Source organism: Carex rostrata, chromosome 34 (assembly GCF_964058835.1).
Source record: "Carex rostrata chromosome 34, lpCarRost1.2, whole genome shotgun sequence".
NCBI lineage: Eukaryota > Viridiplantae > Streptophyta > Magnoliopsida > Poales > Cyperaceae > Carex > Carex rostrata.
In genome coordinates, this window is record NC_135951.1 from 3,220,727 (window position 1) to 3,241,098 (window position 20,372).

The 20,372-nt window shown below is 32.3% G+C and overlaps 2 protein-coding genes across 2 annotated transcripts in view; both read left to right on the forward strand.

Moving 5' to 3' along the window:
- The first annotated feature begins 1,834 nt into the window (after nucleotides 1-1,834).
- On the forward strand, nucleotides 1,835-17,118 carry LOC144549144 (U-box domain-containing protein 70-like). The gene is made up of 7 exons (XM_078297884.1): nucleotides 1,835-1,878; nucleotides 2,129-2,238; nucleotides 13,219-13,305; nucleotides 13,643-13,682; nucleotides 14,983-15,441; nucleotides 15,680-16,432; nucleotides 16,736-17,118. The coding sequence occupies exons 1-7, from the start codon at nucleotides 1,870-1,872 to the stop codon at nucleotides 16,928-16,930; spliced, it is 1,653 nt and encodes a 550-aa protein (XP_078154010.1). The 5' UTR covers nucleotides 1,835-1,869; the 3' UTR covers nucleotides 16,931-17,118.
- LOC144549142 (uncharacterized) overlaps nucleotides 11,685-20,372 on the forward strand; it is a 72,971-nt gene continuing 64,283 nt past the window's right edge. The window contains exon 1 of the mRNA XM_078297881.1: nucleotides 11,685-11,876. Coding sequence (XP_078154007.1) covers nucleotides 11,705-11,876 — 172 coding nt within the window. The 5' untranslated portion in view covers nucleotides 11,685-11,704. The remainder of the gene's footprint in view (nucleotides 11,877-20,372) is intronic.

A 20,372-nucleotide genomic window follows, 5' to 3' on the forward strand; every position in this document is an offset into this window, starting at 1 on the left:
GATGGGTACAAAATCTCTATTATTTATGGTCCAAGATTTTCTAAACCACAACGATTTTGTACCTATATTTTAAATTGACTTATGGTATTAGGGGTACAACATCAACACAGACACAGCAGCAGGAGAGATTGCTGTTGCTGCTGTGGGTGCCGAAAAGTTGATCTTACTAACTGACGTAGCTGGAATTTTGGAGGATCAAAATGATCCCAGTAGTTTAATCAAAGAAATCGATATTAATGGGATTATAAAGATGAAATTTGAGTCCATGATTCGGAACTGAATCATTTGAGTTTTTTTATTTTTCTATTTATTAAGCGGATTCTTAAGTCCGAGCAAATTAGGTAGTGTTGCTGGAAAATGATATATTTTTTTTTACTAGGCAAAGCTTAGGAATAAATGTTTTGAAATAATCATGTGATGTTGTTATCTTGTATCTCTCATGTTCTTTCCTATTTATTTCCTATTCTGTTTTTGACTTTTTGTCCCTCAATAAGTAATTGTTTCCAATTTGTTATTCAATTTGTTAATAACATCGGCCCAATATGAAATTTGTTTATCAATTTCTTTAATTGCTTAGTGGCCTCTAAACCCTAAACCCCATTATCAGTCTCTCTGTTTCCCCATTTTATAGAAAAATTATATGTTGTATTTTTTGGATCTTATCGATCTGCACTGTAGAAGTTTTCATATTTAATCATGAGAAGATTTAAAAGAAACCCATAATGAATAAGCTACCCTCATAAATGCAAATTAGGAATTTTACTCTTTATAAAATTTAGTCTCCCTCATAAAATACCAAATGTGTATGGCTGTTACTTTGTAATTAAAACACTACTTTTGTGTGGCCGTGCAGACTTGAGTAGTTGAGTTCAAATTACAGTTACCACACATTCCATATTTTATATTTTAGTCTCCTATTCTATTTTTCTTTATTCTGCCTCTTCAGATTACTTAAAATTTTCAAATCCAAATTGATTAGAAAGATATTATTTTGCATGCAAACGACAGCTTCCGTACTAGAATATATTGTTCATCTCAGTTAATTGGACCTAATTTATTTTGCTCCATTCGACAATTGAGGAAGAATTGTCCAACCAATGAAAATTTTTAAGGGGACGCATGCCAAGTTCTAAAAAAAAACTAATTAAGGGGACATATTCAATGGAACCCAAAGAATGAAGTCAAGTCCTTATTAATGATGATTTCTTCTCTCCTCCTAACCATAACTAATTAAAATGCTTATAACAATCTTATTGAATTCTCTTTTTCTCCAATAAGCGAATCATCAATGACAACCGCAGAGGTAAAGGAAGAACAAAAGGTGTATGTTTCTTTGCCTATGAACTATCAAGAAGAAAAGCATATATATTCTTCCATGGGCGCTCAACAATTTTCCGAAGGATGAAACTAAAATTGTTGCCACTTCCATTATTTTAGTTCCCGGAAATAGTGAGCTTGTATATTGTCTACCAATGCTGCTGCAATCATTTTAATTTTGAAAGATTTTTGTTATCTTCACTTGAAGTAATTTTATTCTAAGAGTGAGTACTGTACATCATATTGTTTTATGATTGCGCTTGTACACCTCGATTTTCATAAAAAGTCTCCCAATTCTGAAAATTTCTAATTTTATAAAAAGTCTCCCAATTCTGAAAATTTCTAATTTTATGGTTCCAATCCTTATCTTGATTTCTTTTCTGGTAGTAAAAGGATGCTTCTCTCATTGATTACCAATTTTATGTATCAGAAGAGTCCAAAAAATCAAACAAGTCCTGCTGCATTTAAATGTCATACTCATGCGATTGTTTCCATTCTGACACAGATCGATTAATAAATAACACTCTAGAGCGACATCTGGCTCAGTGTGCAATGCAGAAGGTGAAATTTATTTTTAATTAATTAATTTTAATGTAGACATATATATGTCTTTTCTTTTCTTCTTCACTTGGGAACCCATGACATGATATCTTTGTAAATAACAAAAACTTCCTCTCTGTCAATAGAGGTCATTAAGGTACCTCCTGATGAAAACTTCAGAAAGTTAATTACGGTTTTATTTTTGAACCAACCTCAATGTGCTACTAAATATACACTAATGCATTGTCTCCACTGTTTCACTTGAATGCAGTTTAAAGCTGAGAAACTGATACACGAGACTGATGAAGTAGAAGAAGGGATGTTAGAGCTGATTGACTTAAGGGCACTCCAGAATCTTGTAATGTGGTCATATCCAAATAGGTATTAAGATAAGATAGTCATGTACATCATGATTTTATTTACCTTTACATAAATAGAACTGCAAAAAAAATCTGAATCAACAATTATGTACACAGTCTGTTCTTATGGGGGTGCAACAATTTTTTAAACCTTTGTTGGCATATAGGATATCTCAAATATAGCTTCAGTCTGATATATGAAATTGAATTTATTTGATCCTCCATTACGGCCATGCTACACAGCTGATGATAATTGCATCTATCAAGTGTTGAAAATATAAACTTAATTATGTTATTAAAGTTAGGATCCCGTTGAATTCTGCAGTGGACAGATTTTGAGGCTGGTTAATGAGCGAATTTGAAAGGGCAATTCTAGATCATTCTGAGCAAATGACGAGTCTATACGTTTCTTGGAGTCTAGTTTCTGATGGTTCAAGTTTCAAGTCATTTGGAGTTCCCTATAATAAGTTATGGCTGTTTTAGTACCGAAGGGTCAGAATTTACTGTGCTGCACTGTTTTCTGTTTTGAGTTGTTTTAAATTCTGTTTTGTTTTAATTACTGCACGAATTTAAGAGTCATGTCTAAGGCTATAAATAGAGTTGTATTCTCTTGTAAGAATGTAAGAGAGAAAATACAAAAGATAGTTTGAATAATAAAAGAGTTATTTGAGAATTGTGTCTCTCTTCCCTCCACCGAAATATATATCAAATACTAACAAATTGGTATCAGAGCTTGGTGAGATAAAAGAGAGTTCAACCATGGTTAAGAAGAAGAAGAAGAAAAAGAAAACGAAGAAGAAAAAAAAAGAAAAAGAAAAAGAAGAAAAGGATATATGAATTGTGACTGTCGATTGGTAATCATTAAGAAAAGAGATGACCGAGAAGAAGAAAATAAAAATATGATGAGTTGTTATTTGTTTAAAAAAAGTTGAGTGTCATTTTTTTATCGAGTTTGTTGCATTTTTTGAGTTTGAGTGTTTAAAAAAATATGAGTGAAGGAAGGGAAAAAAAAATATAGTTATGAAAAAAGAATGAGAGAAAAAATAGCATATTGGTTTTATTTAAAAAAGTGTTGGAAAGAGAATAAAATATGGCTATTAAAAAAATGTCGGTTTAGTAAAAAAATAATTGAGGAGAAAAATATAGCATGTTTAAAAAAAAGAAGATAATTTTTTTTTTTTTAGAGAGTGTTCATATTAAAAAAAGCGAGAAGGAGAAAAAAAAGACTTGTCAATGGTTGGTGATATATATCAAGCGACGAATGTGATTAAAGTGTGGTGAAGTTTCTGCCAATGGTCTTTGTTTGAAGAATCGGTGAATGAAGCCGACGTGAGTAATGTCTCACGAGAGAGCCTGCGCAATGAATGCCAGGATAAGAGAACCAGTGACACGATGAGGTGATTGCTGGAAGTGTTCGAAGACCATGAGAAGATGTGGTGTAAAACCACATGAGACGCGGTGTGGAGACGCGGTGTGGGTGTGAAACTCACATATACATGACCTGAAGAGTCAGGCAATTGGATGGCAGAGGAGATGAAACCACAACTGATTTTGCAAGCAAGCAAGGAGCGAAGACGCATGCTAGCTCAATGAATCGAGAAGAAGCTGTCAAAGGATGGCACTGTGATTCGCTGTGAACAATTAAGAAGTTTTGATGATGATACGAAGACAAGACAACAAGAATCATAAGTGACAAGTATCAAGGAACAGCCGAGATCGAGAGAAGATACCGCAAGTATCGTCGAGTGGGACGATGAGCATTGTGGAAGTTGAAAGCAAGCGTCAAAGAAAAAGAAGAAGAAGATGAAGCATCAATGAAGATGACTTCAAGTGCAGGTGGCAGCGTTAGAGGAACGCGCCGTATGGATCCCATATGTGATGGGAAAGATAGACGCTAATGCTTTCTGAAGATTTGCAGATGTGAAGTAGATAATTTGATCGATTATGAAGAATCAGAAAATGAGCAGCACCTCGCAAAAGATGTGAAAAGAAAAAGAAAAGAGGAAGAAGGAGCACAAGACCGCAGCAAAACCGAGGAAGTGAAATACAAAGTTCTTCAAAAGAAAATAAGTCGATGGAAGAAGAGCCAAGGCGAAGAAGACTGAGACGAAGCACAAGGAGACAGCTGCGGATGACAAATCGAAAATGAAGAATAGACCGAAATTAAGTTTAAGGGGGAATGTTGAAAATATAAACTTAATTATGTTATTAAAGTTAGGATCCCGTTGAATTCTGCAGTGGACAGATTTTGAGGCTGGTTAATGAGCGAATTTGAAAGGGCAATTCGAGATCATTCTGGGCAAATGATGAGTCTATTTGACGTTTCTTGGAGTCTAGTTTCTGATGGTTCAAGTTTCAAGTCATTTGGAGTTTCTATAATAAGTTATGACTGTTTTAGTACCAAAGGGTCAGAATTTACTGTGCTGCACTGTTTTCTGTTTTGAGTTGTTTTAAATTTTGTTTTGTTTTAATTACTGCACGAATTTTTAAATAAGATTTCCCTAAAGTTTTGTTCTACCGAAATCTAATATATCAAAGGGAATGACCTCGGCCCCTCTCTATCTTTGTTGTTTTGATTATTTTTTGAACTGTTATTCTTTAAATATACTGAAACAACTAACTGAAAAAGGGGTTACCAAGAAGGTTAGCATGATCAATACAATATAATTTCTTTACTGGGAGCGACTGAAATATTAGCATGATCAAGAACCATGATTTCTACTTAATTACAAATACTTACTACTATTAAGAATTGACTTTAGAACTAATAAACAAATAAAAATAAACAAATGATACAAAAGACTTTTAGAAGACAAATTTAATTAAAAGGTTGCAACTAAAATACCCACAAAAAATGTTATCAGTTTTTGAAGTAAATTTAATTTATTTTCTATAAAGTAAATGATAATGATAACAGTATGGTGAAAAATTGGTATATATTCAATAAAAACTAATTCAACATTCTGATTTATAGATTGATCTGGGGTTACATATGGCCCTTCATCTCAGCCTAGAAACGGAATTGCAGCGAAGGGAGAAACTACATCAGAAAGAAATTGAGGAAATCCAAAAGAGAGAAAATGACAAGAATGATCTTCTTAAAAGGGAAAATGAACAACTTAAATTGGAGAACCAACTTTAACGAAATGAGTTGGATAAGCAGAAGTAGCAATTGAGAGAAATCATTTCTGATTTAGAAATAGATTATAACAGGCTAAAGCAAGAGCGTGATAATGCTATTAAAGAGGCTCAAGAATTGAGAAAACAGAAAGAGCACTCTTTTGGTAATTATGATATGGTACTGGGCTCCCAGTTTTCATTACGTGAGCTGGAACAAGCAACTCAAAATTTTAGTGCTTCATTGAAGATTGGAGAAGTGGATTTGGATGTCTACAAGGGCTCTCTTAGGAAAACCACAGTGGCGATAAAGAAGTTGAATTCAGAGAGCTTACAAGGGTTATCAGAGTTCCAACAAGAAGTAACAAATTATGCTAAAGATAGTAATACTACATTTCGCTACAATTCATAACATTTAAGGCAATTCATGTACTAATGGAAGCCTAATTAAGCGGTTACCAAGCCTGATTACAGTTCATGATAATTTTTAAATCATTTTAGTTCTCACAAGTTGTGCTGGTACCCAATTTATTATCTTTATTATATGGACTCTGTTTAATAAAAATAAAATTTATAGTTCTTGACAACAAATTATGTTTTGTTCTTACAGGTTACTATTCTCAATAGAATTAGACACCCAAACATTGTCAACCTAATAGGATCATGTTCAGAAATCTCGGCACTCGTTTATGAGTTCTTGCCTAATGGAAGCCTTGAGGACCGGATAAACTGTGCTGATAACACCTCATCTCTCACATGGCAAGCCCGGATTCGCATCATCAGTGAGATTTGCTTAGGTCCCGTATTCCTACACTCAAATTAACCAAACCTTGTGATCCATGGCGACCTTAAACCAGATAATATTCTTCTCGATTCAAACTTCATCAGTAAACTCAGTGACTTTGGCATTTCCAATATTATTAAGCAATTTGATACAAACATAACTGCCATATATCGTACCACTCATCCTGCTGGAACATTTGCATATATTGACCCCCAATTTCTTTTAACTGGGGAACTTACACCAAAATCTGATGTTTACTCCTTTGGTATAATAATGCTTTGTCTTCTGATAGGAAAACGTGCACTGAATATTGCAAATAAAGTGCAGGAAGGCATGTGAGTTGGTAGGTTCTTGTCTATAGTTGACAAATCTGCCAAAAAATGGCTGTCTGACCTAGCTAAAAAGTTAGCTAAACTTGGTCAGAAATGTGCTGATATATCCAGAAAAAAACGCCCTGATATGACTCAAGTTTGGGCCACGATTGAACCCTTGGTAAAGGCTGCTTCACTCTTGTCTGTTGGATCTTCAACTTTTAATGAAGAACATGTACCATCACATTTTCTATGTCCAATAATGCAGGTATATATATAGTTTCCCCTTCTATTTTCATGGTATTGTAAATAAGTGCAATCGAAATAAATGCAATAGAATTTTTTTATATTATTGCCTGGTGAAGTGAAATTCAAGTAGAACAAAATTCATAGAACACTTTTCCTGTTTCACAAGCTCTTGGTGTCCTCCGAAAAATCTTTTGTTTTTTGCAGCATTTTAATACAAAGACACTTTTTTTTTCTTCTTATTTTTTTTGTTTGTTTATTGGTCTTCCAACCTTTATTACAGGAAATCATGAAGAATCCATGCATCGTAGCAGATGGGTTTAGTTATATATGAAGCGGAGGCAATCAAGACTTGGTTGAACGGAGGACATAACACATCGCCTATGACAAACTTGGTACTTCCTCATCACGATCTGATACCAAGTCATGTTCTTCATTCTACCATCCAGCTGGAATGGCTTCAGCAGCACCCACAATCTTAATCTGTCATCCATTCCAAATCACTCTTGTTATGTGTTTTCCTTTCTCTTGCTTTGAAATCGTGTACTTCGTTCTTCCATTTAGGAATGGCTTGAAATAGTGATTGAGTGCAATATTTGATTACTAAAGCCAATTCTCCAAGTATATTTATATATACTCATGACTGAAATTCCCACATTAAACATTACCGCCAATTTTTTTAATTGAATTATATATACTCGTGACTTTGTAAATGTTAAATATTTCTTGAATTAATTTGGATTCTAGCTAGCCCATCAATAATCTATTAAAAAATACAAAAAAATTATATACTATTCTTGAAAACAACCCGTGTACGAGGGATAACATACACGATTTCTTTATAAAACTTTTGTATATGATTCATAACAATCATACACGGTTACTATGACTGTGTATAATCACCTGTTTTAGCACCTTTTTTTTAGATCTGACATGGTTTCCACAAGGGAACCATGTATATGTGTTGGATTTATTAAATAATACGCCCGTTATGTGAAACCCAAATCCAATATCCGACCCGTTATGAATAGATGCCAACCCTTTATGAATAGGTGCAGACCCTTTATGAATAGATGCATTGGTTTTATATAAACCATCCATATATCTCTCTCTCAGATAATAAGTACAAAAACGTATGTATAGTGGCTGCCAAAATAGAGAGAAAAGATAGAGAGCACCAAGGAGCACTATGTTAATACTTGAAGGTCTTAGGTCGTGGAAAACGTAGGGCTTCCGGCTTCGGCTTGTGATTCCTTGCAGAACCAGTGATACTGCTACGCTTGCAAGATCCGCTTCTGCACGAAGATTAACGGAGTAATTTGTAAGTTCTATCCGTTAATTAACATTGGTATCAGAGCTTTTATAGCATGTATTCTGGTTTTAATAAATAACACGAATTGTTCCGAAAATTAATTTCATGTTTAAGAAAAAATGAATAATTTGAAATTATAAAAAACAAATTTCGAAAATTATTTCTTTTTCTATATCATGGTTAATTTTCAGAATTAATTTACAAATTTTTTTTGTAAATTTGATCAATTTAAATACAAATTTTATTTTTTAAAAACGTATTTAATTGTATTCACTGTTTTTGGAGATTTTTTAAATGTATTTTTTTGGAGATGCATTGCAAAACAGAGATCTTGTATAGTGGAAATGGGAGATGCAAAACAAAACTATGCATCTTTAGTTGTTTACGGATCTTATACAACTGGGTTGGATAATTTTTTGGTCCAAATAAATCACAATCATCCAAAGAACCACTTTTTCTTCTTTTTCTTCTTCTTCTTCTTCTTCTTCTTCTTCTTCTTCTTCTTCTTCTTCTTCTTATTCTTCTTGTTTCTTTGTTATTTTTTCTTTTTGGTCTTTCACCCATTACAGGAAATCATGAAGAATCCATGCATCGCAGCAGATGGGTTTACATATGAAGCTGAGGCAATCAAGACATGGTTGAATGGAAGACACAACACATCACCTATGACAAATTTGGTGCTTCCTCATCACGATCTGATTCCAAATCATGTTCTTCGTTCTGCCATCCAGGAATGGCTTCAACAGCACTCAGAGAGTCATTAATGTTCAAGAAATAGTGTTTGAATGAAAAATATTTGATTAATAAAGCCAAGTGTGCAAGTATATTTACACATGATAATGGGTGAAATTCCCTCATTAAACATTAACGACAAATTTCTTGAATTAAATATACTCGTGACTTTGTAATTAATTGTTGAATATTTATTGATTTTATATCGATGTATATGTATGTGTAATATGTATGTTTAATGATTAGAAAATTAAGATGGATGCTAGCCCATCAGTATCTATTAAAAAAGCAAAGAAATCATATATATATAGTTCTTGAAATAACAATCCGTGTATGATTCATTACAATTATACATAATTTCTTTGTAGTAACTGTTTATATTAACTCTTGTATTATACAATGTTATTATGATATAAATCACCTGTTCTTGTAATAACACTACCTAATTTAATTCCCCAGGCTTAACTATCCACTTAACAAATAATAAAACTCAAATGATTCAACTTCGAATCATGGTCCCTACCCCCTAATCCGTTAGTAACTCGAACAAACGTGAATACGGGACCCAACCATCAATGACACACCATAAAATAGCGATTATGTACTTTTCTAAAAAAATAATAAAATTTTCTAAAAAATATATAAAATTTGGTCTCCACCAACATTTTAATATGAAGATCAAGTTAAGCTGCTCAAATCAGCTGTTTTAGATGTTTAAATCGCAAAATATGGCCACAATTTAAAACATGATGTTGTTATCTTGTATACCTCATGTTTGTTTTCCTAATTGTTGCTTATTCTGTTTTTGTCCCTCCACAGGTAATTAATATTATAGCAACTGGTATCATAGTCAATAACATATATAGGCCCCATATGAAATTCGGTATTCAATTTCTTTAATTGCTTAATTAGTGGCTCCCCATTATCAGTCTATGTGTTCTGTCTTTATTTTTTGTAGGTAATCAAATAGATAAATTAATAAGAAAAAAAAATTAAATGTCATTTTTTTTGTATCAATTATATGCACTGTATAAGTTTTCATACTTAATGGTTAATCTGGAGAAGATTTAATGGAAACCCAGAATGACTAAGCTACCCCCATAAATGCAAATTAGGAATTTTTCTTTTTATATTTTGTAATTTTGTAAAGTTTTTATGTAGTTAAGTGTCCCTCATAAAATACTAAATGTGTAGCTGTGTAACTTAGTAATTATTTTTTTTTTTTTGTGTCCGTGAAGATAGTTGATTTCAAATTACAGTTACGGTAGATTTGACGTTTCACATTCTATATTTTATATTTCAGTCTCTTACTCTACATTTTTTTATTCTGCCCCTAGGGATAACTTAAATTTTTTCACATTCAAATTTACAAATTTATTATTGTACGTACGAAGGACAGCTTCTGTAACTTATATTGTTAATCTCAGTTTATTAGACCTGATTTTATTTTGGTCGTTTAAAAAATGGAGGATGATTTGTGCAACCAATGAAAATTTTAAGGGGACGCATCAGCCAAGTTCTAAATAAATTAATTAATTAAGGGAACATATTCGATGAAGCCCAAAAGTGAAGTCAACCCCTTGTAATGTTCATTTTGTTATCTTGCATCTCTCATGCATGTTCTGTCATATTTGCGTTGAAATCCATTTATTTCATGAGTGATGACATATACATGAAATTTATTAGAAGGTTTGAATTCATTTAGTAAAAATTTATAAGTGGTAAAAAAATAGACATTTTATAAATTATTTTATAAGTTGTTTTATGTATTTATTTTTCATCACTTTTTTTACTGTTTGATCTTATACTAAATGATTCAAAACTTTCAAAATTTTATATGTACATGCATCACTAATGAAATAGATAAATTTCAACTCTTTAAATTCATCACTTAAAACTTATCTAATAAATTTTTAAAATTTTGCTCACTAACACTCCTGAGAAACATATCGATCACACTCCTGAGAAACTTATCTAATAAATGTGTTGAAATAATTATGTGATGTTGTTATCTTGTATCTCTCATTTCTTTCCTATTTGTTTCTTATTCTGTTTTTGTCCCTCAATTGGTATAATTCGTATTCTATTTTGGTATTCAATTTTTTTAATTGCTTAGTGCACCCCATTATCAGTCTCTGTGTTTTTTTTTTCTTTTTCTTTCTAGGTAATCAAATAGATAAATTAATATGAATTTTTGTATCTTATCTGCACCGTAGAAGTTTTCATACTTAATGGTTAATCAAGAGCAGATCTAAAGGAGACCCAGAATAACTGAGCTACCCCCATAAATACAAATTAGGAATTTTACTCTTTATTTTTGGTAAATTTTTAAAGTGTTTTTATAGTTTAGTCTCCCTCGTAAAATACTAATTGTGTGGATGTAAGTTAGTGATTAAAACTCTACTTTCTACTTCTTTTTTTTTTTTTTAATTTTTTTTAATTTTTTTTATCGTGGAGACTAATTAATAGTTGAGTTCAAACTACTTACCGTACTCATTTTATATTTTATATTTCAGTGTCCTAATCTAATTTTTTTTATTATGCTCATGCGGATAACTTTTTTTTTGTTTTCATATCCGAAGTTACAATTACATACAAAGGACAGCTTCTGTAAAATATATTGTTGATCTCAGTTAATTAGACCTGATTTTATTTTGCTCGTTTCTAAATTTGAAGATGATTTGTGCAACCAATGAAAATTTCAAGGGACGCATCTGCCAAGTTCTATATAAAAAAAATTAAGAAGACATATTCAATGAAGCCCAAAAGTGAAGTCAACCCCTTATAAATTGATGTTGATTTCTTCTTTGTTGGGCATCTTTCTTCTCTCCTCCTAAACTTAACTAATACAATTTTAATTGTTCATTTTGCTAATGCAACGTTTCTGTCACGTCAGAAAATCTATTCTTGGTTTTGGAGGTGGTGGTTGCTTATAACAAGGTCTTAGTGCAAGCTCTGAATTTTTCAATAAGTGAATCAACAATTAATGGCAACAGCAGAGGTAAAGGAAGAACAAAAGGTGCATGTTTGTTTGCCTTCAGACTATGATAAAGGAAAGCATATTCTTTCATGGGCGCTCAACCATTTTCCAAAGGATGAAACTAATATCATTGCCACTTCCATCATCCCTACTTTAGCTCCCAATCATCCACAATATTGTGAGTTATCTTCACTTGAAATAATTTTATTCCAAGAGTACTGTGGGTTATATTGTTTTCTGATTGCGATTGTGCGCCTCGCTTCCCACACAAAGTCCGTCAATTATGAAATTTTGTAATTTCATTAAAAATTGATTCTGAATTTTTGAAAGCTGAATTTCCAATAACCCATAAAAGATTAATGTTAATTGGGTCCAATCCTTATCTTGATTCCTTTTCTGGTAGTAAATGGAAGCTTATCTCATTGGTAACCAATTTTATGCACCAGAAGAGTCCAAAAAAATCCATTCTGCATTTAAATGTCATACTCATGCAATTGTTTCCATTATGAAACAGATGCATTTCTCAATGAATGGAGGGATACTTGCAATAAATTTCTAGACAAATATGTGGTTCAGTGTGCAATACATAAGGTGAAATTTATTTTTAATTAATTAACTTTAATGTACACATATGCCTTTTTTTTCTCTTTTTCACTTGGGAACCCATAACATGATATTGATATCATTGTAAATAACAAAAAATTCCTCTCAGTCAAAAGAGGTCATTAGGATATCTCCTGATGTAAATAACAAAAAATTCCTCTCAGTCAAAAGAGGTCATTAGGATATCTCCTGATGTAAATAACAAAAAATTCCTCTCAGTCAAAAGAGGTCATTAGGATATCTCCTGATGAAAATATTCAGAAATTTAATTACGGTATTGTTTTTGAATGAACCTCGATGTGCTACTAACTATACACTAACACACTGTATCCACTGTTTCACTTGAATGAAGTTTAAAGCTGAGAAACTGATACACGGCCATTGTCAAACTCAAGGATCTTCAGAGGTGACTATAGCAGAAGCGATTTTAGAGCTGATTGACTTGAGGGCGATCAAGAATCTTGTAATTTGGTCACTTCCAAACAGGTATTAAGATAAGATAGTCATGTACATCTTGATTTTTTCACTTTACATAATTACAACTGCAAAAAATGAGTCTGAATCAACAATTTAAATACACAGTGGGTGCAACAATTTTTTGAACCTTTGTTGGTGGATATCTCAAAGATAGCTTGAGTCTGAAATTGAATTGATTTTATCCTCCATTACGGGCATGCTACACAACTGACGATAATTGCATTTATCAAGGCCTAATTAGACTTAATTTGCAGTTTTTTTGCATATTTGGGAATCTTTGTTCCAGACCATACCAACACCATTGAAGATTGTTATTGGTAGGCAACTGGTATCATTTGAGTTTACCTGCGATGATTGAAAATCAATCATCCATAGTAGCAAAAAAGTTGGAACATGGCATATCTCCTCAGTGTTGATTTCTAGTGCCTTTTCAAATGCAGTATAGTATCAGCATCACTGGTAGAGAAGGCAAATCCATCATGCAATATATGGTTTATAGATGTTATTGGAAATCTGCTATTCACTAGGTACTAATTACTATTAAGCTTTTGTAAGTCTCCCATGTGATTAGATTGCCTTGGTTACTGACAACTGGGCAAAACATTTGTTAGGATCTCACTAGCCCTTTAGTTAACCGAGCTTTGCGTAAACTTATTTCTCATTTTGTACACATTATCAAAAGACAGAGAAACAAAAATGCATACTGATTTGAAAAAATAGAGCTTTAATCCTTTTGGTTCAGGCTGAGTTCTCTGTATTTCGGGTTGGCTTAATTATGGGATTACATCAGTTCTGGTTGTTTATATCTATTTTCTAATAATCACATAAGAAGCTTTGATGACATATATTTTTTGTCTTCCTTAGGTGTCCCAAATCAGATTTGACAGAGGCCACATCTGAAGAGGTGCATCATTCCACTTACTCTTGATCACAATTCTTTATTTCAATTTTCTTTTTCCTTCTTACTTGTTCAAATTGATTTCAATTTCTTTTCTTTCAATTGAATTTCTAAGTTTTTGCTCTGCTACCTAAGAAAAATCATAAATAAGATTTTTCCTAAATTTTTGTTCTTCCGAAAGTCTAATATATCAAAGGGAATGACCTCGGCCCCTCTCTATCTTTGTTGTTTTTATTATTTTATGAACTGTTATTCTTTAAATATACTTAAAATGTGTTGAAAAATATGTACCTTGATGACATAACAGAAAAAGGTTAGCATGATCAATACAAGATAATTATTTTACCGGGAGCAACTGGAATATTAGTATGGTCATGAAGCATGAATTGTGATCAAATATTTACTACTAATAATAATTGACTTGAACTAATAAACAAATAAAAAGAAACAAATGATACAAAAAGACTTTTAGAAAACAAATTTCATTAGAAGGGACCAATTAAAACAACCACAGAAACATGTTATCAGTTTTTGGAGTAAATTTAATTTCTTTTCTTAAAAAAAATGATAATAGTATGGTGCTAAATTGGTATATATATATGAGAAGGGCTCAAACGTCACATTACTTCATGTCCCAATTGTATCCCAACATCTTTATCTTTAATTTCAAAGTCGAAATAAAAGATTTGAACTGCTCAACATGATATCCATGTTAAAATGTACTTAGAGATCAAATTATATATTTTTTGAATTTTTTTTTTTTAAGATAGGTACAAAATCACTGTTTTTTCAGGAAATTGTGGACCATCTAAAAACACTGATTTTATATCTATCTTAAAAAATAGTAAAAAAATTCCAAAAATTTTAAAATTTGTTCTCCAATCATATTTTAATGTGGGTATCCCGTTGAGCGGTTCGGATCGTCTGTTTAAACTTTGAAATTGAAGATAAAGATGTTGGAATACGATTGGGGCATGAAGTAATGGGGTATCTATCTATCTATGTGTGTGTGTGTATGTGTGTGTGTGTGTCTATATATATATATATATACATACATACATACATATACACACACACACACACACACACATATATATACATATATATATATATATATATTCAACTAAAAAGAAATTCAACATTCTTATTTATTGATTAATTCAGCGTTAAATATGGCTCTTTATCTCATGCTTGAAGAAACTTACACAGAAATATCGAATGAATATTATATTTTCATAGAAGAAATTTTGTTAGTAAATATATTATCAGGCCAAAAGAATTAAGCAAAAAAAATTCACAATTGCAGCAAATTCGAAAGGAGAAACAACATCAGAAAGAAATTGAGGAAATCCAAAAGAGAGAAAATGACAAAAATGATCTTCTTAAAAGGGAAATCGAACAACTGAAATTGGAGAACCAACTTCAACGAAATGAGTTGGATAAGCAGAAGCAGCAATTGAGAGAAATCATTTATGATTTAGAAATAGGTTATAATAAGCTAAAGCAAGAGCGTGATAATGCTATTAAAGAGGCTCAACAATTGGGAAGACAGAAAGAGCACTCTTTTGGTAATTCTGATATGGTACTAGGCTCCCAGTTTTCATTGCGTGAGCTGGAACAAGCAACTCAAAATTTTAGTGATTCGTTGAAGATTGGAGAAGGTGGATTTGGATGTGTCTATAAGGGCTCTCTTCGGAAAACCACAGTGGCGATAAAAAAGTTGAATTCAGAGAGCTTACAAGGGTTATCAGAGTTCCAGCAAGAGGTAACAAATTATGTTAAAGATAGTAATATTATATTTTGCAACAAGTCACAACATTTAAGGCAATTTATGTACTAATGGAAAGCCTAATTGAGTCAAACAAGCCAAATTATAATTCCTGATATTTCTTTCATCATTTTAATCCTCATCAAATTGTGCTGGTACCCAATGCATTATCTTTATTATATGGACTCTATTTCATAAACAAAATAAAACATCAAATTCTATTTTATTTTTATAGGTTGCTATTCTCAATAGAGTTAGACACCCAAATATTGTCAACCTAATAGGATCATGTTCAGAAATCTCGACACTCGTTTATGAGTTCTTGCCTAATGGAAGCCTTGAGGATCGGTTAAATTGTGCAAATAACACCTCATCTCTCACATGGCAAGTCCGGGCTCGCATCATCAGTGAGATTTGCTTAGGTCTTGTATTCCTCCACTCAAATAAACCACACCTTGTTATCCACGGCGACCTCAAACCAGATAATATTCTTCTCGATTCAAATTTCATTAGTAAACTCAGTGACTTTGGTATTTCCAAGATCATAAACCAATCTGATACAAGCACAACTGCCTTATATCGTACCACTCATCTTGCAGGAACATTTGCATATATTGACCCCGAATTTCTTTCAACTGGGGAATTGACACCAAAATCCGATGTTTACTCTTTTGGTATAATAGTGCTTCGTCTTCTGACAGGAAAGCCTGCACTGAATATTGCAAATGAAGTGCAGGAAGCCACCCAAGCTGGTAGGTTGTTGTCTATAGTTGACAAATCTGCCGGAAAATGGCCGTTTGACATAGCCAAAAAGTTAACTAAACTTGGTATGAGGTGTGCTGAGATATCAAGAAGAAGACGCCCTGATATGAGTCAAGTTTGGGCAACGATTGAACCCTTGGTAAAGGCTGCTTCACTCTTATATGTTGGATCTTCAACTTTTAATGAAGAACATGTGCCATCACATTTTATATGTCCAATAATGCAGGTATATATATAGTTTCCCCTTCTATTTTCTTGGTGTTGCGACTAAGTGCAATCCAAATAAATGCAATATAATTTTTTTTATTTATTTATTGCCGGTGATGTGAAATCCAATTAGAAAAAGAGAAAAAATGAAAACAAAAATGACAGAACACATTCCTGTTTCACATAAATGCCTAGACTATTGCTTTGATTATCAGTAGCATTTTTTGCAGCATATAAATGCCTAGACAACTTTTTCTTCTTCTTCTTCTTATTCTTCTTGTTTCTTTGTAATTTTTTCTTTTTGGTCTTTCACCCATTACAGGAAATCATGAAGAATCCATGCATCGCAGCAGATGGGTTTACATATGAAGCTGAGGCAATCAAGACATGGTTGAACGGAAGACACAACACATCACCTATGACAAATTTGGTGCTTCCTCATCACGATCTGATTCCAAATCATGTTCTTCGTTCTGCCATCCAGGAATGGCTTCAACAGCACTCAGAGAGTCATTAATGTTCAAGAAATAGTGTTTGAATGAAAAATATTTGATTAATAAAGCCAAGTTTGCAAGTATATTTACACATGATAATGGGTGAAATTCCCTCATTAAACATTAATGACAAATTTCTTGAATTAAATATACTCGTGACTTTGTAATTAATTGTTGAATATTTATTGATTTTATATCGATGTATATGGATGTGTAATATGTATGTTTAATGACTAGAAAATTAAGATGGATGCTAGCCCATCAGTATCTATTAAAAAAGCAAAGAAATAATATATATATAGTTCTTGAAATAACAATCCGTGTATGATTCATTACAATTATACATAATTTCTTTGTAGTAACTGTTTATATAACTCTTGTTATTATACAATGTTATTATGATATAAATCGCTTGTTTTATGAGTGATGCATGTACAGGGGCGGAGCCAGACTTTCCGACTATGGGGGTCAATCGTGAATGGGGGTCAATCATATAAAAATTTTATGCTGCGAATGGGGGTCAATTTACCGTCATCGTAACAATTTACTCTAAATTATATAGAAAACTGTGTATAAATACAAAATTTTTGAAAAAAAAAATGGGGGTCAATTGATCCCCATTGACCCTTACTCCCTCCGCCTCTGTGCATGTACATAAAATTTATTAAAAGTTTTGAATTCATTTAAGTACAAAATCAAGCAGTAAACAAATGAACATTTTATAAATTATTTTATAAGTTGTTTTATGTATTTATTTTTCATCATTTGTTTACTGTTTGATCTTATACTAAATGAATTCAAAATTTTCAAAATTTTACATGTATATGCATCACTAATAAAATAAATGGATTTCAACTGTTTGAATTCATTACTTAGAACTAATCTAATAAATTTTTAAAATTGTGCTCACTAACACCCTCGATAAACATATGGATCACATTTGACTTTGCTCATATATTTGTGTACATAAAAGGGAAGACTATATATGTGACTATATGCCAAGACAAAGTATCCACGTACCGTCCATTTCCATGACCAAACTAATTAAGATGGGACCCACCTAACAGCATACCACGAAGTAGAACACCGCTTAGCTGGTGCAATAGAAGCATATATATATATATGTTTGATAAAACACAAAAACTATGCCAGCTGCATGCTGGCGACAGACATATCCATATAGAAAATACATTAATCCTCCTTTTCATTAATTATTACGCATTGACAGCACACTCCATATAGAATTAAAATACGAAGTCGTCGGTCCGAATGTACTTAATTATCTATATAAAATATATATAGCTAACTAGGGAATTTACTGCATATATAAATGATGCCTTTAATTGGTCAAATTAAGACTCAACTAATTCGAATATTAATTTGAATTGTATCTTTGATATAAATCACAAAGTTCACTTCTTTCTCTTTCTCTCTCTCTCTCTCTCTCTCTGATCATTTCTAAATAACTCTGATAAAGAATTCAAATAACTAAGAACGTTCTGATAAAGAATTCAGAGATGAAATATTTTAGTGATGCATCATTTAGCCTAGGGATGAAAATACTAAGGATGAGATCCAAAAGTATTATAAGTTTATCCCAAAGAAATTATATCGATAAGGTTCTCCTTAAATATGACAAGCAAAACAGTAACCAGAAAATAAATCTCAATAAGGAAATGAGACAAATCTAGTCTCAACAAGTGCCCCAAGTATTATTCAGTTAATGGAACAATGCTAAAATAAAGTAAAATAAAGGAAATAGTACAAAATGGTGAATTGAAAATATAACATGTAGGAACAGACTCTATGTTAGAATATTCTCTTACTAAGGGATTGACACCGGCTAAGTTTGAAGAGTATGTTGCTCATATGGGTGTAATATCTATTAAGAATATTTAGTTTTAGTAGGAGTCTGTTATTTGAAATTTAATGTTCTATTTTTCATTGTAATTTTGAATATGTAACTTGTGACATGTAACAAGTGTTATATATATTATGAAGTTTCGACATTCTGTTTCTCATTTATGTTTGAATATTCAGTTAATTTATGAAATTCAGTTTCAAGATTTAAGTAGGAGACCAAGTTAGAAATATGCATGTGAAGATCACAATTACATGTAATTTCTATGCTACACATCCACATCATGATTGATGTCATTCAGCTGTATTAGTAATGTGATTATTGAGGGTTTAGTTGCGAATAAATGCAACGAATGCCGCTTTAGTCCTTTACTTGTATAGTTGATGGACCGAATTGGTTTGGAAATATATAAGGAAGACAGTAAAGAAATGTGCGCACATAAGGAACACAATGCATAATTAAAAAGTCATGACATATTGCTCAAGTGAGAGATTGTTGGATTTATTGCCAACCTCGTTGGATTTAATGCCAACATTGAGCATATATGTAATCTAATTATGCATTGTTTACTGTCATATATGATTGTCAATTAAAGTGATCAAATAAGGTAATAGACAATTAATATATTCATTAGGATGTGGTCCATAAATGTGTTGAAACAATTTAGGAAAATATCAAATTGTTGATGGACTGATTTAGAAATTTGCAATTCAGAAAAGTACTTTTTCAGAGGTCAGAAATCTGCCTCTATGGAGGGTTGTGCTGTCAGCACGGATATCGATACAGTCGCACAGCTTTTGATGCGCCAGCACGGTTTTTGATGCACAACACATTATACCTTTTTCAATTTGGCAGATAACCATAAAGGTTATTATATATAAGGATTGGTCCCCAATGCACAAGGTAACCAAGAAAAGCACAGAAACTGAACATATGTTTTTCTCTTAAGAAAAATACAGTTCTGTGTGCCTTCTCTTTTTCTTCCACCATCAAAAAATAGAGAAGAGAAATCCATTAGGAAATATGGAGAGGATTTCTCAAGGGCCACACCTTGCTGTCTTGGAAGACTTATTCCTCGACCCGACGACAAAATGCGAGAATGACTTCTTGCCATTGAAGACTTGTCTCGTGCCCACGGAGACGGCTTGCTCTACAAGGCTTTGGTTATTCCATGACAAACGACATGGAATCAGGTATTATGTTCCGCACTTATGATTTATGTTTTGGGTCTCTTTGGCATAGGACGGTCCTTATGTTAAGGTGGGGAACTGTTTCTCCTTCTCCGGAGTGTAAGTGTTTGACCCCTAGATGAGATGTAATTGTTTGATATCTAGATAAGGCGTAATTGTTTGGACTTTTATGATTCCCCAACAATCTTTTCATCTAAATGTTACTATCATTGCCACAACTTTGTGAACAAAGTTTCGATTGTTTCTATATATTATTATGGTAATATTATCTATTTCGGTGATATCATTCTTATCTAGCTAGATCCATTGCAATTATATTTCACATGATTCAAGATAGAGAGAGAAGGGAATATATTCGAGATAAATTATACCAAATTATAATCAATTAACATGGGTTTCTAAAGTAGTTGGATA

What these genes read in the sequence shown, in the direction of transcription:
- LOC144549144 (XM_078297884.1), top strand. An exon ending in CAGAGGCCACATCTGAAGAG is followed by an intron (nt 13,683 to 14,982) that starts GTGCATCATTCC and finishes TCACAATTGCAG; the next exon opens with CAAATTCGAAAGGAGAAACA. An exon ending in TATCAGAGTTCCAGCAAGAG is followed by an intron (nt 15,442 to 15,679) that starts GTAACAAATTAT and finishes TTATTTTTATAG; the next exon opens with GTTGCTATTCTCAATAGAGT.